The sequence below is a fragment of the Haliaeetus albicilla genome, chromosome 13, assembly GCF_947461875.1.
Source record: "Haliaeetus albicilla chromosome 13, bHalAlb1.1, whole genome shotgun sequence".
NCBI lineage: Eukaryota > Metazoa > Chordata > Aves > Accipitriformes > Accipitridae > Haliaeetus > Haliaeetus albicilla.
In genome coordinates, this window is record NC_091495.1 from 7052064 (window position 1) to 7068993 (window position 16930).

Here is a 16930-nt window from a genome sequence, read left to right on the forward strand (position 1 = left end):
ACACGACCCACGCCGGCAGGTGTCGCTGCGGGCCTGGGCTGCGGGGCCCTGGCCCCCCCCTCGGACCCCCCCACAGCCCTGGCAGCCGGCCAGGAGGGCGTTCTTGGGGTGTTCTGCACCGACCCTGGTTTGGAGGAGAGGGGGCTCGGCCCTGCTGCGGACAGGGGTGGGCATGGGGAAGTGCGGAATTTATTTCTAATGCAGCAGCTGCTGTCCAGGCAAGTCAAAAACACTGCATGTACTGCAGTTTTTCTACCCATAAGATAGATTTGAGAGCATTTACCTATTTGCAAGCATATTTGATGTGGTTAAATAAAAGTTCCTGGTATCCTTTCAGCTGAGTATCCCCAACTTCTAAATTCACATCCACAAGATAGGCTTTGTTAGCATCCCGAGGAGTTATGAAAAGGATGGGCAGGTATTTGCAGTGGTGGTAATTACACCATGACACACAAACCCGGCACTTGTGGATCTGTTTGACACAGTGTTCTGAAAACATAAATCGTGGCACTTGAGGGCTGAATTGTTAAAGCACATTTAAACTGTTCTCTGTTTACCTGCATGTGAGATCCAAAAGTAATGAACGTAGCATTCTGCAGCTTATCGTTAGTAAAATCTGGTTTATGTGTTGAACAGTGACTTAAATGCAGCAAATGATCTAGTAGGTAAGAAGATGTTTGGTGGCAGTAAAGCACTTTGCATATCTGACAATCTGTAAGAGAGTCTTGGAAAATTAAAAAAGGGGGGGGAGAGGAGAGAGATGTTGAGGCTCTGCACATCACATCTCATGGGGGTTGTGACAGGACAAGTGGACCCTGGGTAGAAAGAAAATGGGGTTTAGTGAATATATTTCATTAGGAAACTGGAATGGAGGGTACCTGGGACGTCACCTCAACGTAATGAAGTTTTGCTGGTGTAAATGTGTCAGCTGGGAATGTTACATACCGGCAGCAGTCCCGCTTGGGTGGCAAGCCTTGGGTGTGCTTACAGCCAGCTCTCATAAACGCGGGCGCATCATCTGGGTCAGGAGAGCCTTCAGCTGTGTGAACACACTCAAGCTCCTCTGGAGTAGGGCAAGGATGGTGTGGGCCAAGACAGAACAGGCCAGTTTAATGACGTGTTTTGGCAACAACTCTTGCCTAAGTTATTTCCCCTCACTGTAATTGCAGTCTTGCTTCGGTTGCACTGACGCAGCCATTTCCACGTCTACCCCATGTGTCACCCATTTGCTTTTTGTTGTTGTTGTGGGTGCCTTGTTAAACCCGATCAGTTCCCTGATGGGGCATATGATGTGGCTCTCACAAATTTGTGCCAGCACAACTGAAGTCGCATTACACAGGGTAGGGAATAAACACTGGTTGGGGAAGGGGAACTGGGATACTTTAAACCAGCAGTAGCGCTGAACACATTATGGATGAACTGTGTCTTCAGCAGTGCCAGAATTAAAACATACACCCTACATCTGTGTTAGGGGACAACAGATTGTACCTTTAACCAGCTCCACACTTCAGCACGTTTATTTGGGAGTTGTTTAGCTTCTGCTGAGCTAGAGGAACAAGTGCTTGCTCTGGGATCTGCCCGTGTGTTGTGGTTCCTAGTTGTACCTTGTACCAGCTGCTAGGAAGACAATGAACTCTATCCCAGCTGAAACCAGGACACCACGTAAAGGGTTAGCCTAGAGCAATGCTGTGTCTGGAGAGCCATACGGGCACTCGCTGGCGATGCTTAGACTTTTCACGTGTCCGTAAGGCATCCTTCAGAAAATAACTGGATAACAAACAGGACTCAGACTGATCCTTCAACAGAACAGAAGCAAGTAGGTGAAGTGCTTGAAGCTTTCTTAAGAATTTGGGCAAGAAAATAAAGAAGTCGACAAATACCAGTAAAAAAAAAGAACATAAACTGAAATCTTCCAACATAGTATGGGCCATTTCCATAGGACAGAATGGCCTCAGAATAGAGGTGGTCTTTCTTTTTCCAAGGATTAATGCAGCTTTGGATTTCAAAAGTGTTTTTGGTTGTAAATGCACCAAAATTGTGAACATCTTTCCAGAGAAAAGGTTCATGCTCCCACGCAAACACTTCCCCAACAAGCAAGTGGTATGACTTAAAGAATTCTTCTGAACTGTCATTTTAAATGCATTTCAAACATCTAGAAGATCTAGAGCACTGCCTCGTGCTTCTCTTGCATTTCAGAGTTACTGACTGAAAAAAATTAGTTAGTGAAAACACTGGCACAAACCTGAGGGCGGGCTTTTCCTCACCTCATACAGATCCATCTATACCCTGGGAAGAAATGCGAGTACATATAATACACAAAAAATAGCAGACAACAGGGCAGGTCAGAGAGAGAAATAACTTGGGGAAGTTTAGAAGGATCATCACCAGCAGACACTGCGACAGCTGCCAGCCTTCAACCAAAAGGCTCCCTTCCCATTTTCCTCGCCTACGCAGACCTCCACGACACGGATGAGTAAACAAGTTACTAAAAAGCCACTTTGGTGTTTTGACCTAGACAGCACTTTGCTGGAGCGTGCAGGAATTTCTTCCTTTGGTTTCCCGAGTCTGACAGCTTCTGCACTTGCTACTGTAGGTGGCACTGAACTAACGGCGGAGGATGTGTCCAGTTTGTGCAGCGCTGAGCAAACCCTCAGCCCTTTGGAGAAAATACCTGACCGGAGGCCCTGGCTCTGTCCCATGGTGCACAGGCATACGGTGCTGCTGCAGAGTGGGGATATTAGGTCACATTTATGTCATTCTGCCTATTCCAGAAACAGCCAAAATCGATCCTTTTGATCCCCGTGAAATGCATTCTTATCCAAGATTTTGCTTTCTGGAAAACATTGACATTTTAAAGGTTTGTTTGTAGCAATGCCTATTCTCAGGAAGGTGCTATTTTTAAATCTTAAAGGTTCCTCCAAAACATTTAACGGGAGATGTTAAAGACCGCACCGCAGTTAGTTAACCCAGCCACCTCGCAGCCGGCTTTGCTTTCAGTTATAGCTGCGCAGTTAGGGTGGCTTTGCAGATTAACATCCCTAATGGCACCTGAAGGTGGGGAGGTGACAACTCCGCTGACCTCCAGCTGTTGAGGAGGGGCTGGGCAGGCACCGCTGCTTTCCAGCACTGCCAGAGGCTGGGCAGGCGCTGGCTGATCCAGGATGGTTAATCTGGATTTAGACCCAGCAGCTGTCCCTGCCTGGGAAGCATCCCGGTGGCCTGAACGCATGTTTTTTCCCATCCTGCTTCTCCTCGCTGCGTTTCCTGTGTGTCTCTAACCAGGCACAAGGAATCAGGAATTTACACAAAACTTGCAGCGCAGAAAGGAGCAAGAAGCTCTTGAAAGACCTACTTGGGATGTACGGAAAGAAGAGCAGGGTTTATAAGGAGCCAGCCAGCTTGTGAAACATCTGCTGAAAATATTACACTTTTTGGTGAAAACATGATGTCTAGTGGTTAGAGATGGTACCTTATGACCTGTGTAGTATTGCATCCAGCATATAGTAACTAGCTGAGACCTCCTAAGGGTGACAGAGTTAATGGACTACTGGGATGGAAGCTGGCAGTCATGGGAGAGGTAGCGATTATGAACCGATTGCGTTCATTTTCAGCAAAGAGAAAACAAACTTTTAGAGGGGATACAGGTACTTAGACTTTCAAAGGGGCAGGTTTATCGTCACTGAGAAAATTAGAAGAAGGAAAAATGTAAACAGAAAACCACAAATAAACATTAGGAGTGCCTTTAAAACAAAATTACTAAATAGCTTTTTTTAAAAAAGCCCTGATTCAGCAATTGTCAAAAGGATACTGAGAGCTGTGGTCTGATGACATGACTTTCAGGTGCCCAGTATCTGCAGATAACTATCTCCTACCATGGTTAAAAACTGTTTCTTGGCCGTTCTGTACCTGCTGGTTTAGCTGTAGGAAATCCCAGCACCCGCGCAGCTCTGGAGGGCCCTTGTACCCCTGGAGAGCAGGCCAGAAGACAGCAGTTGTGATTAGCTTTTTATTCTGTTTTACTCTGAAACGCGCTGACAAAGCACACGCTGCTCTCCTGCACCTGCTCCAGGAATGGACAGAGGAGTTCAGGTCCTGGCTGCAAATCCAGCACTTTGCACAGGAGCTAATTTCACATTAAATTAATGGCAAAAATAGGGAGAAGTTGAGACTGTTAAGAGGCTCCTCTAAAAATATCAAAGTCCTGCGGGATCTCCACCTCCCGCCTTCTGTTTGCTCCGGGTTCCCCTTTCCCAGACTCCAGCTGTTCCCAGCCAAAGCCGGAGGAGCTCCCCTGATTATCACCTTTGCAGGGATGTGGATTGGGCATCTGACTTTCCACTTAGGCTGGCAATTAGAAGGCTGCCCTGAAAGGCAAAGTGTCAGACACTCTTGGTAGGAGTTTGTGAAATGCAAAGGGGACAAAAAGAGAGGGGGAGAGGAAATACGGTCTCAGCGGCAGGGTAAAGCTGCATCTTCTCATAGATTTTGAAAGAAAATGGGAGAGCATCCTTGGTTCAAATGAAACCATGGAAGGATCAGAGTAATGTAACTCAGCTAGCAGTGGCATTTAATACAGCTGAAAACTTTTTTTTCTCTCTCCTAAAAGGTAATGATAATGGAGAGAGAAAATGCTGCTCTCCTGCCCAAGCCTTACTCATAAGAAAACCTTTTGTGAGACCAATAGATTTCCCTACGTCCACCTCCATTAAATATTGCAGGACGTCACGGATCATGTTGTGAGCAGTGCCATGAAGGCAGGTCAGAGCTTACGCTCGTGATAAGCTTTAACTCGCACACGCTGCTACTGTGAACGCTTACACAAGAGCTTAACTTAAAGCGTGGGACTAACACTAACTTAACATGAACGGCACACTCCTTCTTGAGCATCACACGGGTGCTCTGAGCTTTCAGTAGTGCAGGAGGACGCCCGATGTTTTAACGCTGGTTTTGCATCAAACATCTTTACATTTTTTGAAATAGTTTCTGAGTAGATGTGGTTCATTACGCCGCTGCACTGCTCTGCCTTTTTTGTTTTGCAGCACAGCATAAATGTTAATGCTGAACCACGCTGCTGCCAGGTACGTAAGATGTTCTGCCTTTCCTCAGAGACTCTGGTGCCGCTCAGACAGAAAGGATAACATGACAGCTTGACAGCCTTTGCATGCGTTACAAGTTGTACCGATATAAAAGCAGCAAGGTAGCACACAGAAGGTATCACAGTAAATGCAGCCCGTATTGAAGATGACAGGCTGGGAGATAATTTCCTGCAGCATGGGCTGATGTCTGAAAAAGCCCCAGGTGTGGCAGTATTTCATCCACAGCCTTCTGCCTAGAAGTCTGCGCTGTAGAAATCTCTGCAGCCTTCCCCACATCAGCCCGACCTCCGAGCCCACTGCGTTTTCACTACAAAGCCAGCTAGAGTTTGAGGAGCGATGTCCTGTCCCCCCAAAAGCAGGGAGTCTCAGTCCAGATTTGGGTTAAAAACTAGCCACAGCATCCATTATACAATAGCACAGCTAGATAATTTTCAATTAAGAAGCTTAATTTTTCAGCCACTTCGACAGATGACGGTGCCGCTGTGCATGGAGTCAGGGCAGGGAGGGTCTGGGCAATCCCGAGGGTCCCCAGGAGGCCCCACGTGCAGTTGGTGGGAAGGGACGGGGGTACAGACTGCGGGCACAAAGAGACGGGGACGCGAGGTGCCAGATACGGGTGTCAGTGATGCCCAGCCCGGCACGTAGCCACCCAGGCTATCTATGCTTATAGCTTTCTATAAATCACCTCTTCCCCAGGCCCCCCCGCTCTGTGCTTACCACCGGCCTCACAGCCCCGGATGGGACCGCACGCTGGGCTCGAGGGCTGTGAACGCGGCGGGGCGGTGGGACCGAGGAGGGAGATGCCGTCACATCTGTGGGGCTCCCCTAGCGATAAATAAGTATCCCCGCTGGTGGCAGGGCTGGCAGGGCTTGATGGCTCACAGCTTTGTGCCCTGTCCCTGCGCTGCGACACCCACAGTTCTCCCCAGAGTAACCCCACCGGGTCTCCTCGGCCACCTTCTCCCCCTCGCCATCTCCCCCGGCTGTCACACACAGACCCGCTGCTCACTTTTATGTACCTTGTGCTCGCAGGACACCAAAGGGAGCCAGACGCAAGGCAAGGGGAGCCGGACACGGTGCAGGATCCTGGTGGAGGGGAGCAGAAGGGGGCTCAGCCCTTGCCCACCCCGCCGCTCCCAGCCTCGCATCCCTGCTTGCGACACACTGCTCCCCGCTTCCCGCAGCAGCCTGGCCCCCATCGCACTGGGTGGGATTTCTCCCAGGCCTGGGGGATGATGTCTGGAGTCTAAGTGCTGGAGAGAAGCCAGAGTTAATGCTCTTCTGTTCTCAGGCCAGAACCAGTTCAAACACTGTCTTCCCCAGGAGTGTGTGTGGATAAATCTTAGGCTTTGTTCTTCAGGGTGGTAGCTGAGCTCATGGCCTTCAGGCTATGCCCTGCCCCGAGCTGGGTGGGGAGGAACTGGGGCTGAACGCCAATGCCATTACATACTCATGAGAGGGAAACGGCCAGAGATCGATTGGGCTCATCCAGTTCTGATTCCAGTAACCCATGGTGCTGTAGCCCAGTGCCGGTGACCGGTGAGTCTGTGCTTCTGCCTTTTTTTCTCCCCTTAAAGCTCTCCTTTTGCAACAGGCGTTTGCACAAGTGAAAGGTGCCGGCCGACCCACGGGCCAAGGTGAGGGCAGGGATGCCGGGGTGACCTCAGACCTGGGGTCCTGCGGGGCAGCAGGGACATTTGACATCTCAGCCTTCCTGGTGAATGACCCAAAGCCAACGCAGACACCAATGGGTCCCTCTTTTCAGCTGGTCCATGGCCCCCGGCCACCCTGTCTAGCCAGACAAACTCATTTCCAAGCCTTCTCACCAGCAGTGGGTTCAGCCGGAGCCCCAGGGACCACGTCCCACAGAGAGGAACAGCAGCGACCACTTCATCCCCAGAGCCACCGGTAGCTCAGTAGGTTATGAACTGCGGAGAGGAGTCCGACACAAAGTGTGGCAATCACTATCATTAGTCACACCCTGGCCAGCAGTTCAGTACAGTTCAAAAGGGGATTAAACCACATTATCATCGCATTTCTCCAGGGGATGTGTTTGCTGGTCAGATGTCCATAAGGAAGGGTCAGGGTTAAAACGCTTCACCTGGGAAGGGAGAGGGTGGGAGGCAGCTCATCTCTTTCTGCACCCCAGCCCCAGTTGATTGCCTGCAGGTTCTGGCACTGCACTGCTGCAGCTCACACCAAGAGCATCACCTCTTGCCTGTCAGGTATGTTTCTAGGTTTTCTCTTTAAGAAAGCGTTGGCTCAAACTCCGCAGCAGCTCAGGGAGAAGTGCTGGTGGTGTGCGCTCTGCTTCACCTGCCCATTCAGCCCAGTCCCAGTCCCTGCCTGAGTAGGCAAGCTTTACCAGAAGCAGGCAGGATCACACAGGCAACTGAGAAGAGCTGTTAGTGTGCGTATGTTTATAGGAGCTGGGCACTGGGCTACCTTCAGAAATAGGACAGATTTTTTTCTCTCCACTTTTAGACCTAAGAATAAACATAAGCAAACACATGGCTACTTTAATAATTGTATTTTATTGTTGCCTTGAGTTTGAAAGCACGCAAAACTTGGAAAATATTCCTAAATTGAAATAACTGTAATACACAACCAGAAAAATAAGGGTCTGATTCTACAAACTGTTACTCACGTGAGCAAACCTAAGTCCTAATATTCCCATTGACTTCAGGACTCTAAATTCTGCCTAGAACTGTGCTAAGCCCATGGAGCAGGGGCCAAAAATATAATCCTTTGACTTTCAGATAATGTTTTATGTATGTGCATATATGCATACGATACATACGCACATATATATGTTCCCTTGAGCTCTAAACATAGACAATACTTTATGTACATATATGTATGTATGTAGATGGTATGTATATATCCAATATGTATGTAGACAATACATACATATATTCATATACTATATATATGTACACGTGTGTATGCTTGTGTGAATACAATATATACATGTAAGTGCTTCTGCTCTCCAGTTCACCATAAACATGACTTAGACAAGGACTAAAACCAGGAGTCTAAGAATGAAAAGCTGAACCCGCCCATTACTTCTTCACCTGGTGATGATCGTTCCTCCTTTGCCTGTAGCTGTTTGCAACACTCCGGGGTGGGGACCAAAATAAATTGGACACAGCTCCATCAAATTCAGTGAAGTTTGGCTAGCATCAAGGGGGCCCTGAGAAGCGTTAGGCTCCATAGGTACCCCTCACATAGGTATATGTGAAGATGGATGCTGCTCTGAGCCCATCTATACAGACAGTGCCTTTAATTGCACCCTCTCTGCAGGGTAGTGGGGCGCGTGGGAGCTTTATTGCCGGCCCCACGGCTGGGGACCGGGGTGGCTCTGAGCAGGGCTGTGGGGAATCAGGGGACTGGGTGACCACCCTGGCTGGCCGCCTGCATCTCACACCAGCGCCATGCTGTCCGTCACGCAGCTGCACTTCTCGACGATCATGTTGGGAAACTCGGCCGCTTCGATCTCCGTGCGGTTGCCCCTCTTGATGAGGTACATCATGGGGAGCGGGGAGCTCTCCGCCACGGCGCAGGTGCGCTCCCTGTAGCCGAAGCGCCGCAGCGGGCTGGGGGGCTGCAGGCAGCCCCCCGAGCACCGGTAAGCCTGGTACCCTGCCGGCTCGATGATCCAGTACTGCGTCCAGGCGAGCTCGCGGAAGTTGATGTAGTGTTTCTGCCGGCAGCAAGTGGACTTCCCCATCACCGCCTCCTCCTTGCAGTCCCCGGGACCCCTGCGCGCCAAGGGAGAAACAAGAACTGGTGCCGTAACTGGAAAGCAGGAAGGTGGGAGAAATGATCCCCCCTGTTAATAGCACGGGCGGGCCCTGAGACATGAAATGTGGGCCATGCTTGGGTTTCGTTTGAATATTCGGACAACACATATGGGGAGAGGAGAGGTGTGATTGAGCGAGCAGCAACTTTCTAACTCCTCTGTTCACAGCAGTTTACTCACAAGGGCAAGAGCTGCACACCCTGCGTTGGCACACACGGTACAATAACTCAGGGGCAAAGCTACACCAGAGACAGTACTGATATAGGTTTACGTACCCGTAGTCTTCCAAGTCGAGGGTGTAAAGCACCAGTTCAGGTTTGCCTAGGGCTTTATCCTTCGGGTCCTGAGAAGTGAAACGCACAGCTTTGGCCATTTCCGAGGCATGGCTGCCTACCCTTTCCCCTTCAATCCAGACCTCCAGGAACATTGGCTCCCGCCTCTTGTTTCGCAGCCAGTAATGCACAGCCTGTGTCACATCAAAGTTCTTCCAGCCTGACTCGCGTATAGGAACCAGCCTGTGCGATAAGGACTTGGCATTAGAGAAAAGCCCATCAGATAAAGCCCAGGCTAGCAGCCCTGTTATTGCAGCAGAATTATTTGCTTCCCGTAGATTTGTCACATGCCTTGATTACACGATAATTTTTGCTGAGCGCTCTGGGCAAGCACCCATGGTCATTAACTCACACCTCAAAAAGAAGCATGCAAATCTAACAGACACTGAAGGCCTAAATAAAACCATTTGTGCATGCTCATGTCAAGGCATTCACTCATGATCACACAGAAATACGGCAGTGCAGGATTATATGCAGCCTCAGCATTAGTGACGACAGCTTGGTAAACACCACTACTCCCACCTGCTCCTGTCCTAGCTGCGTTAAGGCCATAAGTTTCTACCCATGCACAAAATTGGTTTGATGTCTAATTCTGTCTTCAAGGATTGTAAAACTTCCACAGAGCTCAAAGCTACAGAATCAGATGCTTTTTGCATAATTTACTTGTTTATATCAGCTACTGAAATGGCCAATGGAAAGAATACCAGCAGCCCGTAGCCCATGTGAGTTAGAGTGAGGGAGAAGTGAACCAGGTGGAGGGTTTCAGAGGGGAAGACCTAGCAGTACGCAGCATCGTTTGACACAGAAATAGGTTATTTCAATGAATCATCATATATTGCAGTCTTAACCTAATATCCGCTCTTACAAACTCATTCTGGGTTTAGAGGCTATAGAGCCTGATTCTACAGATGTAACCCCATCAGACTGACCAGAGGCACAAACACATGACACCCAGAACCCGGCCCAGAGGACCCATACCCTGTAACTAGAGTCCTGCCTTCAGGAGAGGTCCCTTTCTTACCTGGAGTCTATCAGGGAGGTCCTGTTGGTACCATCGTGCTGCCGTTGCACCCAGTACACGCTGACTCTGGCGTTGGAGACAGGCCTGTGAGACTGCTTGGCAGGCAGGTTTGCTCTGTCCAGAGGCTTTTTGAAGAGCTTCAGTTCAGCCATCGTCACTTCGCTGTTTTTAGGTATTCTGCCCTCCATGTCAAAGATCAGGTTCTGGCGCATGGTGGTGTCAGAGTAGAGGACTTCTCCTGCCATGCCAGTGCCCGTTGGGAACAAAAAAGACAGCCTGCCATTGCCATCCTGTTGAGCAAAGCCCCCACACTTCGTCCACAATTATCATCACAACACACACTCCTTCCATGCTCCCACATCCAGCCCTTGTGGCAGAGACAGCCACTAAACACACCTTTTCTAATGCATACTTGAATCAATGTCTTGCAAATGCCCTAATTCTTCTCCTACATCTGAGTCTCTGCAACCTGGAGGAAAGAAGTCTCCTATATAATTTGACCCCAAATTGAGCAAACCCTGAAAGGTGCACATCTCTTTGTGCCAGCCCTGGGTGTGAAAGCAGGAAACTGCACCACTTGCAATGAAAAAGTGTTTTCGTTTGCTGCCCAGGGTGCTGTGTATGTCTTTTGAAAGTGAAACAAGCTCTAAGTGTCCTTGTACAGACACCATTGTGCCTGTACAGCTGATTTCCTCCTTGATACTTTTTCCCAGACCAAAAAAAAGAAAAGGAGGGGGAGAGTGAAACATCCTCAAAGAGGTGTGATTCCTATTAGAGGACTTTCTGGAGTTTTGACCCAAAATCTGCAAGGTCTGCACTGTCTACTGATGTTTGGGGTTTTTTTTACTTCATTTTTCTACCTGCCCAAAATGTTGCCTGGGTACCAAGGCTTTTCTATTCTATTCGTCAAGCGCCAGCAACAGCCTGCTCTTTGCGACGACTACGGGACCCCCTCTCCAGGTGCAAGGAGTTACAAGTGTATGTTAATCTTTAAGATGCTGTTACATGCACTTCTTCTACCCAGCTCAGGTTGGCAGCCAGACCCAAACCTCATTCCCCCCGTGGGTTTGCCTCTGCCCGTCCTGTGGCCGGGTGGGTGAGCGTGGGCAGCTTCCCCTGGCAGCGGCACAGGGCTTTGTGAGCTCCCGCCAGCGACGGCCGAAATGTTACCTGCGTTGCCAGGGATCCCTCTGAGGATGCCGGCCAGGCTCGGCAAAGCTCGGCGCTTCACCCTGTGGCGCTTCAGCATGGAGATGTATTTGTTCTTTACGTGGTCTGGGATAACCAGGTCCACCAAGTCTCTCTTATGAAGTTTAGGGACCTCAGAGAGCCCCAGCCGCTTCAGCAACACCTCCTTGAACCCTTCCTGGGTAAACGCTCCGACCGTGATGACCAGGCAGAGCACGCAGAGCATCCGGGCGAACCTCGCATCCATCCTCCTCCGTCGGCGACGCAGCCGCCTGCCCGGCAGAGATGAAGGGGGGATCTCCCCGGGGCTGCTCTCGGCAGAGATGTGGTGGCAGGCTGCCTGAGTGGGACCGAGTTTTATAGCCAGCCTTGTCCCACTGGCACAACAAATTCCACAAGTGGGGACGAAGCAGAGGACTTAAAAGGATCACTCCCCCGTCGGTAGACACATGCCAGTTTAACACCTTCATCTACTACAAAGTTAATACAAGAAGGTTTAGGGGAGCTTCCAGATTCCTTCACGGGGAATAAGTTTCCATCCTTTTTTAACTCCCTGTAAACTTTTGCCCAGAAAACGCCTGAGTGATCAGTGTCTCGTGTTCAGCCTTGGTCAGGGAGGAAACACAACTGCAGAGTACATTGCTTTATGTACCGCACCATATGATTCTTAAAGGAAGCGGCAATCTTTACCGCAGGGGACTTGCTACCTAAAATAGCCAATATCAGTCAGGAGAATAATGCTTTAGCTGGAAGTTCATCTTTATGGCAAGCATTAAAAAATCATTTAAAATCTTTTTTTTAGGGGGTAGGTACCGCTTTGATCTCTGAATATTTGTATCAAGCGTGTGAATCAGGGCAGTGAATCACAGCAGTTGAATGGTTTATGGCCTTTTACGCTGCTTCTGAATCACAGAAGGTGGAAGATGCACAGGCCTGACATTTTAGAAAAATGTCCCATCACTCTTTATGGATTCCTGTGGGTTTCATAATACTTGTGCTTAAAAGAAGGCAGCTTTATATAAAGGCAGATCACCTTTCAGTGAACATGAGAAACCACTCTGCTTTTCCACAGCGTGGATGGAATATTGGTATTTTGAAAGCTGTTAACAACCACAACAGAGAGCTGTCTCTGGAGAGAAAAGCCGACCTGGAGGCTGGGGGGGGGTTGGATGTTTGCCTTGAAGTCAACCTTTAAACTTGAAGCCAACCTTTAAACTTGAAGCTCACCTCCTTTGCTTCCCTGGCCTTTGCTGGCATAAGATGCGGAAGTCTATTTTTGAAACCAATCCCAGGAGAAGTGAATTGAAAAAAAAAAATGTGATCAGTAAAAGCGTGAAGGAGTGTGGCACTTGGGGCAGATTCTCATCCTCTTCAGCAGTAACGTGCCTGAGCATACATACAAATGACTTCAGCATCAAAAGTCCTTTGGATTTCATATGTCTCTGTAAATGATTTAAAATTGGTCCAGTTTCATGTCTCTGTAAATGATTTAAAATTGGTCCAGTTTCATCCAATGTCCAAGCTGAATGGTGTGCCCTGAGAAAAGTCTGGCTGGAGGACCCGACACAATGAACTTGTACAAAAGCACCCCGTTGTGGTTCATCCCTCATTAAAACAAGTGTCAGCCAAGGCAGCCTGTTTTGTGCGCAGAGGAAGGCAACAAAGCCATCTGAAAGAGCCTAACTAAACACTTCTGTTACTGCTCATTTTGTCTTTATACCCTTTTAAGAAACTTGTCTCCTTAAACATGATAAAGCATCTGTTAGATGTTAAGGGGGCACCTTATTTAGCTGAATTGAGTTTTAAGGCTAAAATGGAAACATAGACTACAAACTAAGTTTGTGCATGGCCCGAGGCAGTACATTCTTTAATCTTTCCCTTTGTGTAGCGTCTTTCTCTGAATGAATCAATAGTTTCTGTTATATTCATTCCCAAGACACAAATAGCAGTGAAAAATATCCACTTCATTTGACCGCCTCAACTTCAACTCAGGTCAAAAACTCCTGCTCTTGTGAATAAGAGGAGGGAAGGGGTTCTTTGCTGAAATCTTGCTGACCGTCTCAGCCTCTTAGGAAGGCGCCGTACACCCGGCTGTTCCCTCTGGACTGCCTCTCCAGCTAAAGGGAACATTACTGGTTCTCATGGGATGGGACAAATGCAGTCACACGATGAACCGCTTTGGAGGCTCGGGCAACAAACTGCATCTAAGCAATGTTCAGGTGGCTGACAAAGTTTCCTTCAGATATGTTCTATAAGTGTGGGCTAATTCAGTTCCAGCAGTGAATTTCTTATGTTTATACAGTGACAGTCACCTGGATAAAACTGCAGTTCATGGATTTTTAATGGTCTCTCTCTCATGCCAGAAGACCTGATCCTGTAAACCTTTATCCATCCAATTAGTCTTCGCTTCGGAGAGTGGTCCTACTGTGTAGTGAGGGCTCTTCAAAAAACCATGATAACATGAAATGAAAATGCCTGATTGCTCCAGCAGCACCCGGCTTTCCTGGATCCAGATGTGATTTCTCCTGTGGCTGATGTCTAATCTACCAGGACTCTTCACTGTCCAATGTGTATTGGAAGGTGATTTATGGGCTTCACACGTAAAATAAAATTATTGACTAAACACGGTTGAAACTCAGCTAAGAGGAAAACAGAGGATGTGGATTGTAGGCTTTTCACAGGAGAGTGATTATCTGGTGCAATTGGAGGATTTGCCATTCCCTCTTTGTCATGCAAACAAGAAAAAGTCAGGAATTTTATAATAGCTCTTTTTGTGTAATGTGTATTAGAACCAGCATGGCACATTAAAAATGTCAAACAGAGGATTTAAAGAGGCTGCAAGGGATGAAGTATGAGCAACTCACAGTTTTAATAAAAGCCAGTACTTAGCGAAGAGAGAATCTCTGTATTTAAGCTTTTAATTTGGTTACAAACGGTTCTCTAAGACATTTGCTGGGCATATCTATGCAATGATTTTTGGTAAATAAATCCAATGGATTCAAAGAGAAAGTGTGAAAGGCTTAGCCTAATTATGTAGCTATTATCCTGGGAAGCAAAAATGTTTCAAATGTATTTGCAGTATGTCAGTGAGGATCTGAATATTTAGTTTTGCAAGATTTGAATTTCCATGGACATAATTATTTTGTGTTACAGTTTGGCCCATATTAGAACAGCCTTTGCTTGAGTGATGTGAAAGGCGACAGTTTTTGTGTGCTCCAAGAAATGCCCTGATTTGTGCAACAGGCATAGCGTACAGAAATGAGAGCACATCTTTATGCAGACTTTGGTCTGTTTTTCCCCAAAGTCAGGGTCCTTTGAATCTAGGAGTGCAGAAGTAAAAATAGTGTGGTTAAGATGCAGGTATAAACTTGCCAAGTTAAAAAAGAATTCAAGTAGGAGTTCTGTTTCATATTCTTTTTCAGTCTTAACCACACCGAGTTTTACATGGCTAACAAAACACTGCAGAATAGACGGGTCATGTGAAGTGCTGGGTTAGAGGTTTCAAAGCAGAAATAAACATGCATGAAGGCATGCCCTTCTTGTGCTGCCTCACCAACACACCCCAACAGCCACCAGCTGGTGCTTCAAACTTAATATTTCCACCAGCATTTTAAACCCAGGCTACACACCTTTAAGTGGGATTTCGCAGGTTTCTTTAGCACAGTCTGTGCTGGTGGTGGGACCCCTGTTCCTCTGCAGGGACCGTCCCTGTGTCAAACAACTCCAGACAGCGAGTGAGGAGGTCACCAAGCCTACCGCTGGAAAGCCACCCCACTGCCAGCAGACAGCAGCCCCATTTCAGTCAAACTGGGTCTATGCCTAATTTCTAAGTAGTGACCGAGGCAAAAAGCATTTCCTTTTCCCATCCCTCAAGCTGTGCAGCGCAAGAGCGAGGTGTCACCAAGAGCAGGAGATGGCATTTGCCTGGGTCGTGGCTTAGCCTGCCCTTGGTGCAAGCACGGCTGGAGGTGCAACACAACGCAACACTTGTCCCCCCGCCAGAAAGGCAGCCCTGTATGTTGATGTTGCCTTTACGTAAGGAGAGAAAGGCAATGCATGCCTCACTCCATCTGCCCTGTGTGGCTCCAGGGACGATGCAAAATGACGAGTGGTAATTCCTCAGTAAGACTCTGTTATTCCACAGAGGCAAGACCTTTGAGAAATTTGAGAAATTCTTCTGGCACAAAGAACAAGTGAGCAGGCCACAGGGTTCTTATCCCATTTGTTTGCCACTTTAGCTCCAAACACCACCAGCCTAGTCTAGAAATGCTCTGATTTGTGCTATGCTTGTTAGAAAATGGCTTAGAAAATGGCATATGCCTGATAAAAGATACTGGGAAACTATCTTGCCAGAATGGTGGCTTTCCATCCTCCTCTACTTTGAGAGACAGCTGCTCTTTCTTTAGGGCATGAATAACTTGCTCAGTGTACAGAGCCAGAATAACAGCACCCAGGACTTCTGTGGGGCTGGTATAGCTTGCTGGAGTTTGCATGTGTCCTCCTCACGGTCTCAGCCTGCTCTGCAAGAGTCTGGCGTGGAAAAGTTTCATAAGATATGGCCTGATAACACAAGACATCCAGCTCTTATCTGGCTCCCAGGGCCAGACTTTTAAAGAGCAGAGCCACTCAGTGCAGAGTGTTGATATGCACTAAATGCTTTCTTCTGCTTCTGATTTGGTCCAAAAAATTTGGCCGTGTTAATTTTTGTGCCAAAAGGCTTTTTGGTCTATTAGGTATTGCCTGACTTACCTGTCCTTTCCATGCATCCCCCACCCCAGTGAGCATAAAATCATAAAATGGACTTTACATCCGTATTGTGAACTCTAGCTAATACGACTCTGGGAAATATAACTTTGTCTCCCATGTCTGAGCCAAATCATATTTATCGTGACCTGATAGCGCACAGATATCACGCCAGAGACACTGCGACCACAGCCTCAGTCCCTAACGTTTACTCTGCCTGACAGCTAAGGAGCCAGTTTCAGTAGCAAGTTTTGTGATGCAAACAATCATTTACTTGAGCTATACAGAAATTATCCAATTCATTTAATCTTGGCAAGGCCATGAGCCTGCTTTTCCTCATCACCAGTCTAGGCCAGACTGAACTGGCCATCTCGAATGGAAATATCTTACAGATCACATGTCCTGTTGGGTTCCTTTCACAAATGCTGGTGGTGAAGCCGCAGGCAGCAATTGGGGATAATGTTCCCTTATGCATTTATCCCACAGCGTATCCAGTAGACTAAAAACCCCAATTTATTTGAGAGAGATATTGCAAACCTGGTTTGATCTTGAGCTCAGTTCATGTAACTTCTGGTGCTGTGTATCTCAGATTGCGTCAACTTAAGCACGCCTTCCATAGGCAGGCTTCTGCTTTTACTCACAGGCTTGTTTTGGTCAAACGGCCCAGACAAAAGGCTGCCTGTTTGAAGAGGAATGGATAAAATGTCCAAAGTCCCACCATGTCCTTGGTCAGCTGATGTCAGCTGGC

The 16930-nt window shown here is 47.9% G+C and overlaps 1 protein-coding gene across 1 annotated transcript; it reads right to left on the reverse strand.

Annotated features, from left to right (window-relative positions):
- Positions 1-7973: 7973 nt before the first annotated feature.
- LOC104310384 (left-right determination factor 2) lies at positions 7974-11686 on the reverse strand. The gene is made up of 4 exons (XM_069801347.1): positions 11422-11686; positions 10252-10489; positions 9174-9413; positions 7974-8857 (listed from the first exon to the last, which is right to left on the reverse strand). Exons 1-4 carry the CDS (start codon positions 11684-11686, stop codon positions 8518-8520), a joined length of 1083 nt encoding a protein of 360 aa, XP_069657448.1. The 3' UTR covers positions 7974-8517.
- Between the last annotated feature and the right edge of the window lie 5244 nt (positions 11687-16930).

Excerpts from the sequence above, each read along its gene's own strand:
- LOC104310384 (XM_069801347.1), bottom strand. The coding sequence starts at position 11,686 with ATGGATGCGAGGTTCGCCCGGATGCTCTGCGTGCTCTGCCTGGTCATC. Across the intron at positions 10,490-11,421 it reads AGGGATCCCTGGCAACGCAG|GAGAAGTCCTCTACTCTGAC; the intron begins GTAACATTTCGG and ends CTGGCATGGCAG. Across the intron at positions 9,414-10,251 it reads ACCTCCCTGATAGACTCCAG|GCTGGTTCCTATACGCGAGT; the intron begins GTAAGAAAGGGA and ends CTTATCGCACAG.